Source organism: Schistocerca serialis, chromosome 2 (genome assembly GCF_023864345.2).
Source record: "Schistocerca serialis cubense isolate TAMUIC-IGC-003099 chromosome 2, iqSchSeri2.2, whole genome shotgun sequence".
In the NCBI taxonomy this organism is placed as follows: domain Eukaryota; kingdom Metazoa; phylum Arthropoda; class Insecta; order Orthoptera; family Acrididae; genus Schistocerca; species Schistocerca serialis.
The window spans coordinates 350,078,361-350,097,153 of record NC_064639.1 but is presented as its reverse complement, the minus strand read 5'-3'; the positions used below and the strand labels follow the sequence as shown (position 1 = coordinate 350,097,153).

General features: G+C 42.5%; 1 protein-coding gene across 1 annotated transcript in view; it reads right to left on the bottom strand.

The window, feature by feature from the left end:
* The window catches only part of LOC126457155 (dynein regulatory complex protein 1), a 361,903-nt gene that overhangs the window by 28,871 nt on the left and 314,239 nt on the right, over positions 1-18,793 (bottom strand). The window contains exon 14 of the mRNA XM_050093233.1: positions 14,144-14,232. Coding sequence (XP_049949190.1) covers positions 14,144-14,232 — 89 coding nt within the window. The remainder of the gene's footprint in view (positions 1-14,143; positions 14,233-18,793) is intronic.

The following is an 18,793-nucleotide window of genomic DNA, read 5'->3' as shown; positions in this document are numbered from 1 at the left end:
GCATGTTTAGCCACAGGGTGATCCTCATTACCAACAAACACTGTCTGCCTGTGTCCATTCATGCGAATGGACAGTTTGTTGCTGGTCATTCCCACATAGAATGCGTCACAGTGTAGGCAGGTCAGTTGATAAATCACGTGGGTGCTTTCACACGTGGCTCTGCCTTTGATTGTGTACACCTTCCGGGTTACAGGAGTGGAGTAGGTGGTGGTGGGAGGGTGCATGGGACAGGTTTTACACCGGGGCCGGTTACAGGGGTAGGAGCCAGAGGGTAGGGAAGGTGGTTTGGGGATTTCATACGGATGAACTAAGAGGTTACGAAGGTTGGGTGGACGGCGGAAAGACACTCTTGGTGGAGTGGGGAGGATTTCATGAAGGATGGATCTCATTTCAGGGCAGGATTTGAGGAAGTTGTATCCCTGCTGGAGAGCCACATTCATAGTCTGATCCAGTCCCGGAAAGTATCCTGTCACAAGTGGGGCATTTTTGTGGTTCTTCTGTGGGAGTTTCTGGGTTTGAGAGGATGAGGAAGTGGATCTGGTTATTTGCTTCTGTACCAGGTCGGGAGGGTAGTTGCGGGATGCGAAAGCTGTTGTCAGGTTGTTAGTGTAATGGTTCAGGGATTTCGGACTGGAGCAGATTCGTTTGCCACGAAGACCTAGGCTGTAGGGAAGGGACTGTTTGATGTGGAATGGGTGGCAGCTGTCATAATGGAGGTACTGTTGCTTGTTGGAGGGGTTTGATGTGGACGGACGTGTGAAGCTGGCCATTGGACAGGTGGAGGTCAACGTCAAGGAAAGTGGCATGGGATTTGGAGTAGGACCAGGTGAATCTGATGGAACCAAAGGAGTTGAGGTTGGAGAGGAAATTCTGGAGTTCTTCTTCACTGTGAGTCCAGATCATGAAGATGTCATCAATAAATCTGTACCAAACTTTGGGTTGGCAGGCCTGGGTAACCAAGAAGGCTTCCTCTAAGCGACCCATGAATAGGTTGGCGTACGAGGGGGCCATCCTGGTACCCATGGCTGTTCCCTTTAATTGTTGGTATGTCTGGCCTTCAAAAGTGAAGAAGTTGTGGGTCAGGATGAAGCTGGCTAAGGTAATGAGGAAAGAGGTTTTAGGTAGGGTGGCAGGTGATCGGCGTGAAAGGAAGTGCTCCATCGCAGCGAGGCCCTGGACGTGCGGGATATTTGTGTATAAGGAAGTGGCATCAATGGTTACAAGGATGGTTTCCGGGGGTAACGGACTGGGTAAGGATTCCAGGCGTTTGAGAAAGTGGTTGGTATCTTTGATGAAGGATGGGAGACTGCATGTAATGGGTTGAAGGTGTTGATCTACGTAGGCAGAGATACGTTCTGTGGGGGCTTGGTAACCAGCTACAATGGGGCGGCCGGGATGATTGGGTTTGTGAATTTTAGGAAGAAGGTAGAAGGTAGGGGTGCGGGGTGTCGGTGGGGTCAGGAGGTTGATGGAGTCAGGTGAAAGTTTTTGTAAGGGACCTAAGGTTCTGAGGATTCCTTGAAGCTCCGCCTGGACATCAGGAATGGGGTTACCTTGGCAAACTTTGTATGTGGTGTTGTCTGAAAGCTGACGCAGTCCCTCAGCCACATACTCCCGATGATCAAGTACCACGGTCGTGGAACCCTTGTCCGCCGGAAGGATGACGATGGACCGGTCAGCCTTCAGATCATGGATAGCCTGGGCTTCAGCAGCAACAACATCTTTGCCTCTGCACTTCCGCCTTGACTGACATATCTGCCCAAACTCTTTGTCTTTAAATATGTCTGCTTGTGTCTGTATATGTGTGGATGGATATGTGTGTGTGTGCGAGTGTATACCCGTCCTTTTTTCCCCCTAAGGTAAGTCTTTCCGCTCCCGGGGTTGGTATGACTCCTTACCCTCTCCCTTAAAACCCACATCCTTTCGTCTTTCCCTCTCCTTCCCTCTTTCCTGATGAGGCAACAGTTTGTTGCGAAAGCTTGAATTTTGTGTGTATGTTTGTGTTTGTTTGTGTGTCTATCGACGTGCCAGCGCTTTCGTTTGGTAAGTCACATCATCTTTGTTTTTAGATATATTTTTCCTACATGGAATGTTTCCCTCTATTATAACTATATATATCTGTGTGTGTGTGTGTGTGTGTGTGTGTGTGTGTGTGGGTGTGTGTGTAACATGTAACTTTATGGTTCCATATACACTGAAGTGATGAAATCATGGACCTCCCAATATCATCTGGGACCTCCTTTGCCCAGTGCAGTGCAGCAATCTGATGTGACAGGGACTCAACAAGCTGTTGGAATTCATTTGCAGAAATACTGAGCCATGCTACCTCTACAGCGATCCATAACTGAGAATGTGTTGCTGGTGCAGGATTTTGCGCATGAACTAACCTCTCAGTTATGTCCCATAAATGTTCGATGGGATTCATGTTGGGCAATCTGGGTGGTGAAATCATTCACTTGAATTCTTCAGAATGTTCTTCAAATCAGTCATGAACAATTGGGGTCTGGTGACATGGTACATGGATATCCATAAAACTTCCATCATTATTTGGTAATATGAAGTCCATGAATGGGTGCAAATGGTCTCCAAGTGGCCGAACATAACCATTTTCAGTCAGTGATCAGTTCAGTTGGATCAGAGGAGCCAGACTATTCCATGTAAACAAAGCCCACACCATTATGGAGGAAAAAGCTTGCACAGTGCCTTGTTGACAACTTGGGTCACATGGCTTCATAGGGGTCTGCACCACACTTAAACACTACCATCAGCTCTTACCTACTTAAATTGGGACTGAAATTGGGACTCATCTGACCAGACCACAGTTTTCCAGTCACCTAGGGCCCAAACAATATGATCATGAGCCCAGGTGATGTCATGCCATTTGCAAAGGCACTCACACAGTTGTCTGCTGTCATAGCCCACTAATGCCAAATTTTGCCACTCTGTCCAAACAGACACGTTTGTCGTACAACCCACATAGATTTATGTGGTTATTTCATGCAGTGTTGCTTGTCCGTAGCATTGACAACCCCATCCAAACGTTGCTGCTCTCAGTCATTGGGTGAAGGCCATCAACAACTGTGACATCTGTGGCAAGAGATGATGTCTGATATTTGGTATTCTCAGTGCACTCTTTATGCTGAGGACCTCAGAATACTGAATTCCTGAATGATTTCTGAAATGGAATGTCCTGTATGTCTAGCTCCAACTACCGTTCCACACAGCCTGTTAATTCATACAGAGCAGCCGTAATTACACCAGAAAGCTTTTCACATGAATCATATGAGTAAATATGACAGCTCCACCAATGCACTAACCTTTTATACCTTGTGTATGTGATACCACCACCATCATACGTGCATATTGCTATCCCATGACTTCTGTCTCTGCAGTGTTCATTGAAGATAAGAAGCTAGGTATTCCTTTCATAATGACTCAATACTGTTGGAGCTTTGCAAATATTCGAAACTGCCAACAGTACACTGTCTGTAAGATAGGAACACCTAAAATCTTAAACACTGGTACTATGCATATGGATCTACAAAGTAACAGAATATGTGGTAAATGTGTGTTCTTTTAAATGGCATAAAGATGGTCAATGTAGATTAGCTTTGACCACAGTAAAAGATAATTCATATTTTTGTTTGTTTAAAGTGAATTTCTACAAACAAGTTGAAGAACTTCAAGAGCAATTCCAAAAGCGTGCCCAAACATCATTTTTAATGCTAATATAAAGTATAACAAACCCACTAAGAGAGACAGAGAAGTCACACAATCAGTTGGCGAATTACTGTATTTAGTGCAGCTAAAGATAACAACTGGACAAACAAGAAAATAAATGAACAGAAGAAGAACTGGTTTCGTATGCTTTTGGCACACTATAAAGACTTTTCAGAATGAAGATTAAAGAGTGTCTACAATGGAATGTTAATATTTTGAGTGTGTTACAATTTTTGATATGTGTTCAAAGTGAATTACCAGTTAAAACAGAAAGTTTTTCAGTAAACCATGGAGAGATGCATGTTAGAAATTACTAGGAGAGACAAGGAAACAAACAAATGGATAAATTAACAGAGCAGAGGGAAAGACATACTTATGGATGCAATGAAAATTAAATGGAGCTGGCATGGCGTACAGCCATGTGAATATGTGGAAGACAGCAAAGTAAATTCTTCGCTGGACTTCAGGAGAAAAGTACAGACTGAGATGATCACCTAATGGAATCTACACCCACATCTACACTTAGCAAACCTTCTTACAATGTGTGGTGGATGATACTTCTGGTGCCTTATCATTTCTCCCTTTCCTGTTCCATTTATAAACAGTATGTGAGAAGAGCAACAGTCAGTAGGCTACTGTGTTAGCTCTAATTTCTCAGATTTTTCCATTGTGGTTATTTCAAGAAATGTATGTGGAAGCAGTAACAAATTACATAATTCTTCTTGGAATGTACATTTTCAGAATTAGGTAATGATAAACTTCTCTGAGGTGCACACTACATCTCTTGTACCATTTGCCGTTGAAGTTTGATGAGTATTTCGGTAAGACTGGTGCTTACTAAATGAATCCATGACAAAACAATCCCTCTTCATTGGATCTTCTCTACTTCTTCTATGAATCCAGTCTGGTAAGAGTTCCAGATTGATGAGCAATACTAAAAAATCAGCCTTAACAGTGTTTTATAATCCACTTCTTTCATGAATGAATTACATTTTCTTAAGATTCTGCCAAGGAACCTCAGTCTGGCATCTACCTTTCCTACAATTAGTTTTATCTCACATTCCAATTTAGTTTACTCCAGATGGCTACTAATGGATATTTGATGGGTGTTGTTGTTTCTAGGGATTTATCACCTCTAGCTTAATCAAACACTAATGGGTATCTTTACCTATTTATGGGATTTTTTTTTCTTACATTTATTTACATTCAGGGTAATCTGATAGTCCCAGTACCAAATACTGATCCTCTGCATGTCTTCCTCATTTCACTACAATTTTCTGGTGTTGTAACTTTCACATACATGACAGCATCATCTGTGAATAGCTTCACAGAGCTCTCAATGTTATCCACTAGATAATTTGCTTTTAACTTTCAGGATGTCATCCCGTCAAAAATTAAGTTTTGAGTTGTTACTTGCTAAAAAGTTCTGAATCAAGACAGTCTGGTATGCTGTAAGCTCATATTTTCTTCAGTAAATGGCACTGCAGAACTGTATAAAATTAACTCCAGAAAATAAAGGGCACAGCAGCAATCTGTGTGCAATTACAGGGTGTATACGTGGACAAGGAAACAAAATTCCAGGATTTTTCCCAGTTAAAAATACACTTTCTCCCAGATGAAAATACACTTTCTCCGTGCTAAGTGACAGCACTGTAAAACTTATCAGTCCTATGGTTTTATATGCGGGAGTAGAATTTCCCGGTACTTTAGAAAACGAAACTCAAAAAGGGTCAAACACGTTTTGAAAGACCTTTGATGTGCAGCAACATGTACGCTGCATATTTTCGTATTACGAAGGTATAACTTTGAACTCCACCAAACACCGCATGTTACTTTCCGAAACATTGAAATCGAGATTATGATGGGCTTTTGTAAGACAGTCATAGCTCCTGTCACGTGATCTCGCCAGCTGATGGCAGCATAGGACACATGATGTAGTGAGCCTATAGCAAGACCACTCTTAAGTAGCACGAACACACAAATAAGGAAAGTTAATGGTTTAAATTAATATACACAGCATTCACATATAATATTAGTCTCGAAGATTAATAAGCTGGAAAAGAAGCTAAGCTTCCACATATAATGTTGTATCTTAAAGTGTAACACGCGCAAAAAAGATCATCACACAAATGTGCTAGTAAAATTGACGTAAATGTCTGATCTTTTGGGTTCAATATTCTTCTAAATGGTCGTCCTCAAAGAGTTGATTTTTGAATGAGAGTCAAACGCTTCTTGATTTAAGAAATTCATCGTACAATCTCGCACATAGTTCATCTTGCGTAAAAGGAAATCTGCTTTGAATGTAACGCTTTTCAAACCACCATTCGCAATATTTTCCCATGACCTGTTAGAAATAGGTTCGTTTCAGCAGTTGGAAGAGATCGCCAAATAAGAGGCGTCATCGCGCTTGTGCAGCTACGATGACGCAGGAAGCCCATATGTTCATATGTGTAAAACATTAAAAGATCTTACGTATGGCATACAAGAAACAAGACATCAGATGATACTTCAAGAGCGTCGAAATTTCGTGAACCATACTAAAACACATAATTCGGCTTAAAATCCACACTCATATGTAAATTCTCTTGGAGTACCAGTACTGTATTATCTCATGTTTGGTTCTTTATTATGGCATAATGCCACACGTGCACTTGAAATGCAGTGAACAGTTGAAACTAGCCAATAGTGTGAAATTAAACACTTTGTTTCAAATAAATTGACTGCCTCAGCAGAAAAGATTAACTTTAAGCGAAATCTCTTTACCAAACCGGCAACAATAACTTCATTGTTCTGTCAGAAAGGTGGAAATAAAATCTGAAACTAATAACATATTTTAGCCTTCTGTAATTATGCGAACGTATTTTAATTCATTTGATAGCTCCCGACCACAAAAATCCGTTTTGTTATCATTTAACGTGAGAGCAATAAACGAAGAGGAAACAAAAGGTCACGTGGACGCTCCCCACCTCAACTCAGACTGCTCTGTGCATCAGCCCCAGATTTACTATATTTCCGAACCGAGGAAATATTAAGCAGTAGCGCCCAGCCACACTTCTGTAACCAGAAGCAGCAGAAGGTACTACTCATACGCGACTCAACTGCGCATGCTCAAGAGCCCGCCCGCAACAACTCAAACGAATCTAATTTAAACAGTTGTCACGTCACACTCATCGGAGGCAGTTGGTTGTTATAAAGCATTGCATAGTCTTCCTAAAGCCTTTGACACACTTTGCTGTTGGCAGACGTTTGTATGAGCACTATTTTGTTGTTGTATACGGTGCATTTCCTTTGCAACTTAAGTTTTATTTTCGCTTTCTTTTTTCTCTCATTCATGTTTTGTTGCTGCAGTATAATTCTGCAGTAGCGGGATACAGTAATATCCTTTGTTAGAGTATTGGTTCTTACCAGTCAAAATCACAAAAATTTAACTGAAAGCTAAAGCACTGAAAAATTCACGGAATTCCAAACAATTCCCGGGTTTTTCCCGGTTTTCTCCCGGATGAAAGAAATCCCGCATTTTTCCCGGATCTCCCGGTTGTCCTGGGTCGTATACACCCTGAATTATCTACAGTTTGTTGGATTTTTGGTTGCAAAATCACGTTGATTCCCACAGAAAAGATTTTCATTCAGCAAAAAGGTCAAATACACAATATAAAATTTATTCCTAATTCTATAATAGATATTCAGTGACCCAGTGATGGAGGCCTATAATTACATGCATTTGTCTGATGACCATTCTAAAAAAATAGGAATGGTTTCCAGTGATTTGGTGTGTGGGTTAATGACATCAAAAAGCCTTCAAGTGCATCATTGATGTGTGTATAATTAATGACCATAATGGATTGAAAAGCCTAGAAGAGATCTTTAATCAGATGTCAAGTGGCTAATGACATGATACGAGGGTAATCCCAAAAGTAAGGTCTCTTATTTTTTTATAAGTACATAGACCTGTTTATTTCTACAATGGTTCTCATTGGATTACAGCTTGAATATTTAGCTATTTTTTGACATAATCACCATTTCTGTTGAAGCATTTTGTATACACTGTGGCACTTTTTGTATGCCCATGTCATACCAGCTCGCCGCCATGCTGTTCAAAAAGTTATGAACCTCTTCTTTCACCTCGTCATCGGAGCAGAATTGCTTTCCGGCCAAATGTTCTTTTAACCTAGGGAACAGGTGATAGTCACTGGGCACCAAGTCAGGACTATAGGGTGGGTGGGTGATTATGTTCCACGGAAACTGTTGCAGGAGAGCAGTGGTTAGCCGAGTGATGTGTGGACGAGTGTTGTCATGGAGAACATGTATGCCCTTGCTCAGTGTTCCTTTTCTCCGGTTCTGAATTGCCTATTTGAGTTTTTTCAGTGTCTGACAGTACCTGTCAGTGTTAATTGTGGTTCCAGTGATACTGCTCCGACGACGAGGTGAAAGAAGAGGTTCACAACTTTTTTAACAGCATGGCAGTGAGCTGATATGACATGGGCATACAAAAACTGCCACAGCATCTACAAAAATGCATCGACAGAATGGTCATTATGTCAAAAAATAGCTAAATGTTCAAGCTATAAACTGATGTAAACCATTGTAGAATTAAACAGGTCTATGTACTCATAAAAAAGTAGGAGACCTTACTTTTGTGATTACCCTTGTATGTTATGTGAAACTAGAGATATGTAGGAGTGTGTGTAGTATGAAAATGAATACAAATTAGAAAAATTATTATTCCTGTTTGCTGGTAAGTAGTTATTTTCAATATAACCAAATATAATTTTTTATAAAAACACTAACCAATAATATGGTGTACTATTAAAAAAATTATAATAAAAACCACACTTTATTTTGTTAAAACAAGTGTGACTGTCAACATAGGAGAATGCAACATACTACTACCAACAGACCACTAGCTATTAACTGAAACTTATGTTTGTACTCTCCAAGCAAGCACCTGAATTCTCAGGAAACAGAGGACACACATAAGTAATGACTTTTTATCTTGTTTGTGCACAGCAATTTTAATTACCAAATCCTCAACATCTTTCTCATATACTTTTTATTCAATATTTTCCAAATAAGTTCAGTCATGATTTGTCTGGAAACAAGATCAGATGGGATTTTTAATGACTCTTTTATTACAAATAAGCAAAATTCACAATTTTGTACTTTCAGAAAACCCAAAAGTGTGAAATTCTGTCAGTGTGTGTCCTGATTAGATCACAGCCTCATCAAAGTTATTGTTGTTATATTAGGTACCGTATGTAGAAATACACTCCTGGAAATGGAAAAAAGAACACATTGACACCGGTGTGTCAGACCCACCATACTTGCTCCGGACACTGCGAGAGGGCTGTACAAGCAATGATCACACACACGGCACAGCGGACACACCAGGAACCGCGGTGTTGGCCGTCGAATGGCGCTAGCTGCGCAGCATTTGTGCACCGCCGCCGTCAGTGTCAGCCAGTTTGCCGTGGCATACGGAGCTCCATCGCAGTCTTTAACACTGGTAGCATGCCGTGACAGCGTGGACGTGAACCGTATGTGCAGTTGACGGACTTTGAGCGAGGGCGTATAGTGGGCATGCGGGAGGCCGGGTGGACGTACCGCCGAATTGCTCAACACGTGGGGCGTGAGGTCTCCACAGTACATCGATGTTGTCGCCAGTGGTCAGCGGAAGGTGCACGTGCCCGTCGACCTGGGACCGGACCGCAGCGATGCACGGATGCACGCCAAGACCATAGGATCCTACGCAGTGCCGTAGGGGACCGCACCGCCACTTCCCAGCAAATTAGGGACACTGTTGCTCCTGGGGTATCGGTGAGGACCATTCGCAACCGTCTCCATGAAGCTGGGCTACGGTCCCGCACACCGTTAGGCCGTCTTCCGCTCACGCCCCAACATCGTGCAGCCCGCCTCCAGTGGTGTCGCGACAGGCGTGAATGGAGGGACGAATGGAGACGTGTCGTCTTCAGCGATGAGAGTCGCATCTGCCTTGGTGCCAATGATGGTCGTATGCGTGTTTGGCACCGTGCAGGTGAGCGCCACAATCAGGACTGCATACGACACAGGGCCAACACCCGGCATCATGGTGTGGGGAGCGATCTCCTACACTGGCCGTACACCACTGGTGATCGTCGAGGGGACACTGAATAGCGCACGGTACATCCAAACCGTCATCGAACCCATCGTTCTACCATTCCTAGACCGGCAAGGGAACTTGCTGTTCCAACAGGACAATGCACGTCCGCATGTATCCCGTGCCACCCAACGTGCTCTAGAAGGTGTAAGTCAACTACCCTGGCCAGCAAGATCTCCGGATCTGTCCCCCATTGAGCATGTTTGGGACTGGATGAAGCATCGTCTCACGCGGTCTGCATGTCCAGCACGAACGCTGGTCCAACTGAGGCGCCAGGTGGAAATGGCATGGCAAGCCGTTCCACAGGACTACATCCAGCATCTCTACGATCGTCTCCATGGGAGAATAGCAGCCTGCATTGCTGCGAAAGGTGGATATACACTGTACTAGTGCCGACATTGTGCATGCTCTGTTGCCTGTGTCTATGTGCCTGTGGTTCTGTCAGTGTGATCATGTGATGTATCTGACCCCAGGAATGTGTCAATAAAGTTTCCCCTTCCTTGGACAATGAATTCACGGTGTTCTTATTTCAATTTCCAGGAGTGTATAATACAACACTATTCTCTACTAAATATTACCAATTGCTTTTTCTCCTACAAATCACAATTTTAGCACACTAATGTCAAATGACACACAATATACTTTAGAGTTAAGTAATTTTGTAATGAAAATCATAACTATCTTCACAAACTGCTGTAAACAGATAAAATATCCATTATCAGCTGTGTACTCCAAAAAGAGAAAAAATTATACAGAATTTTAAGTTTTACAGATGTTGTTATAGACTGCTTATAAAAGATTCTTTAGGAAATCATTTACATATATAAAAGTGAACATATTTATGTGTGTATCTATGTGTAGTCGTGGGGGTTAAATGGGTTCATTTCTCCTGACGTCTGGGTTTCCCTGCATGACCAGGACATTGTGTGGGTCGAATAGGGATGCATTTCTGGGACTATGCATGTGAATAGGCAAGGCTGAAGAGAGAGAGAAAGAGAAGGCTGAATTGGGTAGAGAAAAGGGGAGGGGGAGATGGACAGAAAGACAGGGAGAGGAGGAAGTCCACAGAGAGAGTTGGGAGGAGGGCAAGGACAGAGGGCAGGGGAGGAGGAAGTGATCAGAGGGATGGGGAGGGAGAATTGGTCAGGGAGAGGACGAAAAGGGAAGAGAGGGGGAGAAGGGGATGGACAAGGAGATGGGGAGAAGATATACAGAGAGAGAGGGGGTGGGAGATGGAGATTGTCAGAGGGGAGGAGGAGGGCATGGACACAATGAGGGGAGGAGGAGATGGACATAGAGGTGGGGAGGAAGAGATGGAGAGAGTAAGGTGGACTATGAGACACAGAGAGGGGGGTAGAAGTGATGTTCAGAGAGGGGGAGGGGGAAGTGAACAGAGAGAAAGAGAGAAGGGGATGATCATGCAGGGGGAGAAGTAGTACAGAGACAGAGAAAAGAAGAGGGGGTCAGGTAGGGGGAGGAGGAGACAGACAGAGGTAGGGGAGGAGGGCATGGATAGAGAGACAGAGAGGAGGAGATTTACTGAGAGAGGAGGGAGGAGGAGATGGTCAGACATATGGGGAGGAGGATATGGATAGAGATGGGGGGAGGGGACAGATTGAGAGAAGAAGGGAGAAAATGAGCATAGAGGGGGAGAGGAGGAGATGATCAGAGAGGAGGGGTGATACAGACAGAAAGAGGGGAGGCAGAGAAAGAAAGAGGGGGAAGAGTAGACTGGCAGAGTGAGATGGGAAGAGGAGATATACAGAGATGAGGGAGGAGTGCATGTACAGAGAGGGGAAGGAGGTAAAGTACAGAGAGGGGGAGTGGGTACAGACAGAAAGAGGGGAGGAGGAGTTAGCCAGAAAGTGGGGGAGGAGGAGATTGGCAGTGTGAGAGGGGAGGAAGATATGGACAGAAATATGGGGAGGAGGAGTTGGACAATGATAGGGGGAGGAGGACATGGACAGAGAGGAGTAGGAGGTGATGTAAGGAGAGAGGGGATGGAGGAGATGAACAGAGAGAGGGGAGGAAGAGATGAACAGAGATAGGGGAGGAGTACATGGACAGAAAGGGAGGGGAGGTAATGTACAGAGAGGGGGAGTGTGTACAGACAAAAAGAGGGGAGGGGGAGATGGCCATAAAGACGGGGGAGGAGGAAATTGGTGGAGTGAGAGGGGAGGAGGAGATGGACAGAAATATAGAGAGGAGGAGGTGGACAGAGATAGGGTGAGGAGAACATGGACAGAGAGGAGCAGGAGATGATGTAAGGGGAGAGGGGGTGGAGGAGATGACCTGAGAGAGGAGAATAGGAGATGAACAGAGAGAGGTGGTAGAGGAGATGGTGATAGTGAGGGGGAGAAGGAAATGGACACAGAGCAGACAAGGGGAGGAGGAAATGGACAGAGAGGGGGGGGGGGATGAAGGACACAGTCAGAAAGAGGGGGGGGAGGTGGCAAGAGAGAGAGAGAGAGAGGGAGAAGGATATAACCTGAGAGGGAGAGGAGGAGATGGACAGAGAGAGGATGGAGGGGGATATGGGTAGACAGAGCGGGAGGAGGTGATGGACAGAGACAGGAGTGTGAAGGAGATAGCTGGAAAGAGGAGGAAGGAGAAAATGGGTAGGGAGAGAAAGAGAGAGGAGGAGGGGAGGAGATAATGATGGACAGAAAGAGGGTGGTGGAGGAGGTAATCAGAGAGAGGGGGAGGAGGAGGTGGGGGAGAGGGGAAGGAAGAGATGGATGTAGAGCAGGTGGATGAGGATATGAACAGAGGGAGGGGGAGGCAGAGATGTGCAGACAGGGGGATGATGAGAAGGACAGAGATAGGGGGAGGAGGACGAGGGAGGGGAAGGAGGAAATGGATGAAAAGGGGGAAGAAATGGGCAGAGTGATGAGGAGGGAGGAGGAGATGACAGACAGAAAGAAGATGAAAGCGGAAATGAGCAGAGAGAGAGAGGGACGAGGAGATAAATAGAGAGGGAAAGGAAGAGATACATGGAGAGGTGATGGAAGAAGGTGGTGGAAAGAGAGACATAGGGGGATGAGATTGACAGAGAGAACCTGGAGGAGGAGTTGCGTGGAGTATATGTGCCTTATTCATGTGCAGGCAACACCACAGGCAAAAGGTTCTAATTACTTTCATAAGTGCGGAACAGCTTAACAGGTTACACTATTCCTGTATGATTATTTTTGTGCGTTAGTCTCAACAAGAGACTGATCGGATACATTGTTAAAGTGATGTTACTGGCTGATAGGCAAGATTATTCTCTCACTTTATATAAAGAAAAAGTAATTTGTTGCTGTTTTGATTAAGAATGACAAATATGAATAGGAGCCTTTCCAATTAAGTCTCTTTGGTCATAAACATTTTACAAACTCATATATTACCACTGAAGAAGCAATAGTGAGTAACTGACTCTGCGTGCATCTGATGCACATTGCCATTTTTGTTAAGGTCCTGTCTATGTTGGAAAGTACTTCTTGAGGCAAGAATTCGGTTGATGGAAATGGAACAGTATTTTACACGACAAACTTTTGCCAATAAATATGTAGAGACCGAGCGAGGTGGCGCAGTGGTTAGACACTGGACTCGCATTCGGGAGGACGACGGTTCAATCCCGCGTCCGGCCATCCTGATTTAGGTTTTCCGTGATTTCCCTAAATCGCTCCAGGCAATTGCCGGGATGGTTCCTTTCAAAGGGCACGGCCGACTTCCTTCCCCGTCCTTCCCTAATCCGATGAGACCGATGACCTCGCTGTCTGGTCTCCTTCCCCAAACCAACCAACCAACCATGAATATGTAGATTGACACCAGCCAGTCATTGCTCCAATTTTCAATCCTCTGTATGATTTCCAGCACTTTGATACAGAATTCTGGCATTGAAACCTCCCTATAAACAGTAGTGAATCACCTGCAAACATTGCCACGTAACCTCTGATATCCCACACTGGCACTGAAACCTCCCTTTAAACAACAGTGAATCACCTGCAAACATTGTCACGGAGCTTCTGACACTCCAGTTACACTAGCTTTTATTCTTTTGCTGGTATGCAGCAATTACAACTTTTTTTTACCTTGTTCTTACAAAATATTCTTTCAGCTATATTTTCATTGTAAACAACTGGAAATTTATCGTTCCCATGGTAATAGCAAGTTCACTGAGACAAGTATGGCAACTGACAAAAAATCTGAAAAATTGGAAGTCAGTTATGTGGTATTGTTTCTTCACTGGTGATATATTATATGCATTATTAAGGTGTACTTGCAAGTTTCATAATGCACATTACCAACCGGTGACAGTATGTAACCTCGCAGGAGCCTCCGCAACTCTGTGTTCTGGTGTTGGAGTTGCTGAGTTTCTACGTTCAATCGATGACGTTCTGAAAATAAACCAAAGATGTTTTGAAACTGGGAAGAAAATGACTTTTTGCCAGCATATTGGTAATTGTGTTTCTTGCTGCTACAGATTGTAAATTTAGGTTAAGCAATAAAACACCTCTATATATACTGAAAGATCGCTGGATGGTTATCTTAGCAAATTGTTAAGCTGATCACATGGGCAAATAATAAGTCATACATAGTGCTTGTCTGTGATTGAGAAATGAATACATATGCAAATGCATACAAATGATTTGCTTTGAATCTGTTGTATGCCTGTTCAACTATCATCTATATTAAGTCTAGTATGGGTAATTTGGACTCTTGATCAGTGTGCTTGTTTCATTAGCAAATATTACAGTTTTTGAGTAGTTTTTCAGTCACTGCAAAATTATTTATGTAAATTAGGAACATGAACATTCTTACCTGGCTCTTCACTGTTGTATCACTACATTAAGAAGTAGGTTTGTTTCATATAGTGCAAGTTGTAAATGTGACTCCCTGTTTTCTACAAAAAAGGTAAGCCTCCATCAGTGAGAGAAGGGTACAACTAATGCCATCACTTTTTAAGTCCCCTCATAAAACTTTATTGTCCACAGAGTCAAAGACTCAGGTAATGTTACAGAACACAGCAGGTGCAGCTTGATGGTTTCCATACTGGGACAATCTGTGGCATTTACTGACCAGAACTATGCTGCCAGGGTTTTCTAAAAAGTTTATAGACTATATCTCCTTCCCTTCTTGAGATCAGCTACTAAACAACATCAAAAGCTATCTGCAAGATAAGATTTATTTATTTATTCCATATGATCTGATGGTTCACAGTGTGTTGCAGATGTCGGAAAATATCAGTTAGCATTGTTAACATATAGTATCCTAATGTATTATATTGCTCAATGTTTTCAATTTAGCACAGATAGCAAGATTACTGTTCTAAGTATTCGTTTACAGAGTAAAAAAAGTGACACAACAAATATGACTGCACAGCTTTGCTAAATTTTATGTTGTCTTCGATGGACTTAATACTAGTGGGAAGATTGTTAACAGTTGGAGGCCCATGTGGAAAGCTCCCTTTTCACACAGTTGAGTGTTTGTATGAAAAACATGCAGATTTGAGTTTTTTCTGGTGTTGAGTTTATGTATTTCATTATTTTTTACAACTCTAGAGTCAGTTGGCACTATGTGGCTTCTGAAAAATTTTAGAGTCTCGAGAATGTATAGGCAAGGCAGTGTAAGGATTTCCAACTTTCTGAAGATGGGTTTGCAGGAGTCTCTGGGTTTGCTCCTAGTAATAATCCTCATTGCTCTCTTCTGGATTTTGAACGTGCACAGGGCAGTTGGAGAATTTCCCCAGAATATCACATCATATTTTAGGTGGGCTTGTATGTAAGTGTAGTACACGCTGGTTAATGCTTTCAGGCTAGCACATGATTTCAGTACACTCAATGCATAACAGCCAGTACTAATTCTGGCATTTACTTTTCCTGTATGTATATTCCATTTCAGGTTATCTTGAACCAACAGACCCAATAATTTGAAAACAGTGTCGGTATCTATTGGCTGGTTATTTTCAGTGACAGGTGGCTTTTTGTGTTGTTTGAAAGTTTATGGAAGCTGTCTTTTTGGTGCTGATAGTTAATCTGTTGATTTTAGCCCAGTTGCTGAGTTGTTCAGTGGCCAAGTTCACATCTTTTTGCACAGCCTCTGTATTCTTCCCTTTGAGGAGTACAGTTGTGTCATCAGCAAATATTGTTTTGTGTGCATCTACATTCAGGCTCAAGTCATTAATATGCAGGAGGAAAAGTACGGGTCCCAATACTGAGCCCTGTGGCAGATCCTGCTTTACAGTTTTGTTACTTAATAGGATTTCAGTTATTGAGTTGATATTTCCTGATATTTTATTACAACACATTATACAAAAATTGTGATAACCCATGGTTACCCCATCCCACCAACACCACACTGTTCATCAATGTTCAGTAGGATGTGAGGTTCCAACCCTTCATGTGTTATTCAATCAGCCCATGCTGGCTCACTGTAGCGAACTTCAGCTGCCAGAAGGTGCCATTTTTAGACAGTGCTGAGAGCAGTACATGAGGAGCAGTGTGTGTGGCTGCTGCCCAAAGCCACCAGAAGGAAACATCACATGTCATTAGTGGACCAGCTTCTTTCTCATTCTGTAATGGCTTATTCTGTAGCTAACATGACTCTGCTCATACATCATTGTATGTCAAACTGGTACCAACACAGCTATGTACAAGGACAATATATTGAACACGTTTTTGGTGTTGGCATTACAGTGGTTGTGGCTTTCTCAATTGTGTGTGTTACTACATAAATGGTGATGAATAAGACCCATTCTTCATGTGTTTGATTCAAAACTGTGGCAATGTCAACCAGTGTACACTTGCAGGTCATTCTGCAGAGATTATTACAGCAGCAAGTGGAAAACCAGCAGTGCTTGGAAATGCAGCAACAGGAACACATGGCCATGCTGTACAGGGTGTTGATAGGTGTGTTAAAAAGGCGTGAAACTTTGCTAGGCTACCCACCTCCATTCCCTGCTTACAAAAAAGCTACAATCATGTGAAAAATGCCTACAGCGACAATTCACAGGCATGAAGCCTGCCGACTCTAATAAAGATCTTTTTTTGTCATGGAGCTCCCTGCAAATATATAATTTGTTAGGGATGTTAGCCCCTCTTCAGGATCCTGTGTCTCTTGTCATTTGACAAAATGTGTTGTTTGGTGAATTCTTATTCACATGCATGCTCACATGATTTCTGTGAGAGTTAAGTTTTATCAGTGCAGAAGGTGACCCCATCAATCCTGTCACACTTTGGCTGTGAAATTACTTGAGTTAAGTCACTGGTGTTGTTTTCTTACTGCTAAATATTAGGAATAAATGACGATATTATGGTCAGAGATGTTATCTATGTTTACATCTACACAGATACTCTGCAAATCACACTTAAATGCTTGGCAGAGGTTCATTGAACCAATTTCACAATAATTCTCCTTTATTCCACTCTTCAATGGAGTACAGAAAAAACAAACGCCTGTATGTTTCAGTGTGAGCTCTGATTTCTCTTATTTTATTATGATGATCATTTCTCCCTATGTAGGTTGGCATCCACAAAATATTTCACCATTTAGAGGAGAAAGTTGGTGACTGAAATTTTGTGAGAAGATTATGCCGCAACAAAATAGCCTTTGTTTTAATGGTGTCCATCCCAAATCCTGTATCACGTCTATGACAGTTTCTCCCCAATTTCGTGATAATACAAAACGTGCTGCTATTCATTAAACTTTCTCGATGTACTTCGTTAATCTGATAAAGATCCCAGACCACACAGCAGTACTCCAAAAGAGGATGGACAAGGATAGTATAGGCAGTCTCTTTAGTAGATTTGTTGCAACGTCTAAGTGTTCTGCCAATAAAATACAGTCTTTGGTTTGCCTTCCCCACAACATTTTCTGTGTTTTCTTTCAAATCTAAATTGTTCATAATTGTAATTCCTAGGTATTTAGTTGAATTTATGGCCTTTAGATTAGACTGATTTATTGTGTAACTAATGCTTAGCAGATTTCTTTTAGCATTAATGTGGATGGCCTCACACTTTTCATTGTGTAGGGTCAATTGCCAAGTTCTGAACATTCAGATATCTTTTCTAAAACATTTTGCAATTTGTTTTGATCTTCTGGTGTATTTACTAGATGATAAATTACAGCATTATCTGCAAACAACCTAAGACAGCTGCTCAGACTGTCTCCTAAATCATTTATATAGACAAGGAACAGCAAAGGATCTATAACACTATCTCAGGGAATGCCAGAAATCACTTCTGTTTTACTCGATGCCTTTCTGTCAATTACTATGAACTGTGATCTCTCTGACAGGAAATCACAAATCAGGTCACATAACTGAGATGATATTCCATAAGCACACAATTTCACTACAAGCTGCTTGTGTGGTACAATGTCAAAAGCCTTTTGGAAATCTAGAAATACTCAATCAATTTGAAATCCCTTGACAATAGCACTCAGCACTTCGTGTGTGTAAAGAGCTAGTTGTGATTCTCAAGAATGATGTTTTCTAAATCCATGTTGACTGTGTGTCAATAGGTAATTCATAATGGTCAAACACAACATACACTTTGTAATCAAAAGTATCCAGATGTCCCCCAAAAAAAACCCAAACACATACTTTTTTCATATTAAGCGCATTGTGCTGTCACCTACTGCCAGGTACTCCATATCAGTGACCTCAGTAGTCATTAGACATCGTGAAGGAGCAGAATGGTGTGCTCCGTGGAACTCATGGACTTCGAACGTGGTCAGATGGTTGGGTCTCACTTGTGCCATATGTCTGTATGTGACATTTCCACACTCCTAAGCATCTCTAGGTCCACTGTTTCCAAAGTGATAGTGAAGTGGATGTGTGAAGGTACACATACAGCACAAAAGCCTACAGGACTGGCCTGCACAGAGTACTGACGTGAATCCTATAGAACACCTTTGGGATGTTTGGAATGCCGACTTCGTGCTGGGCCTCACTGACCA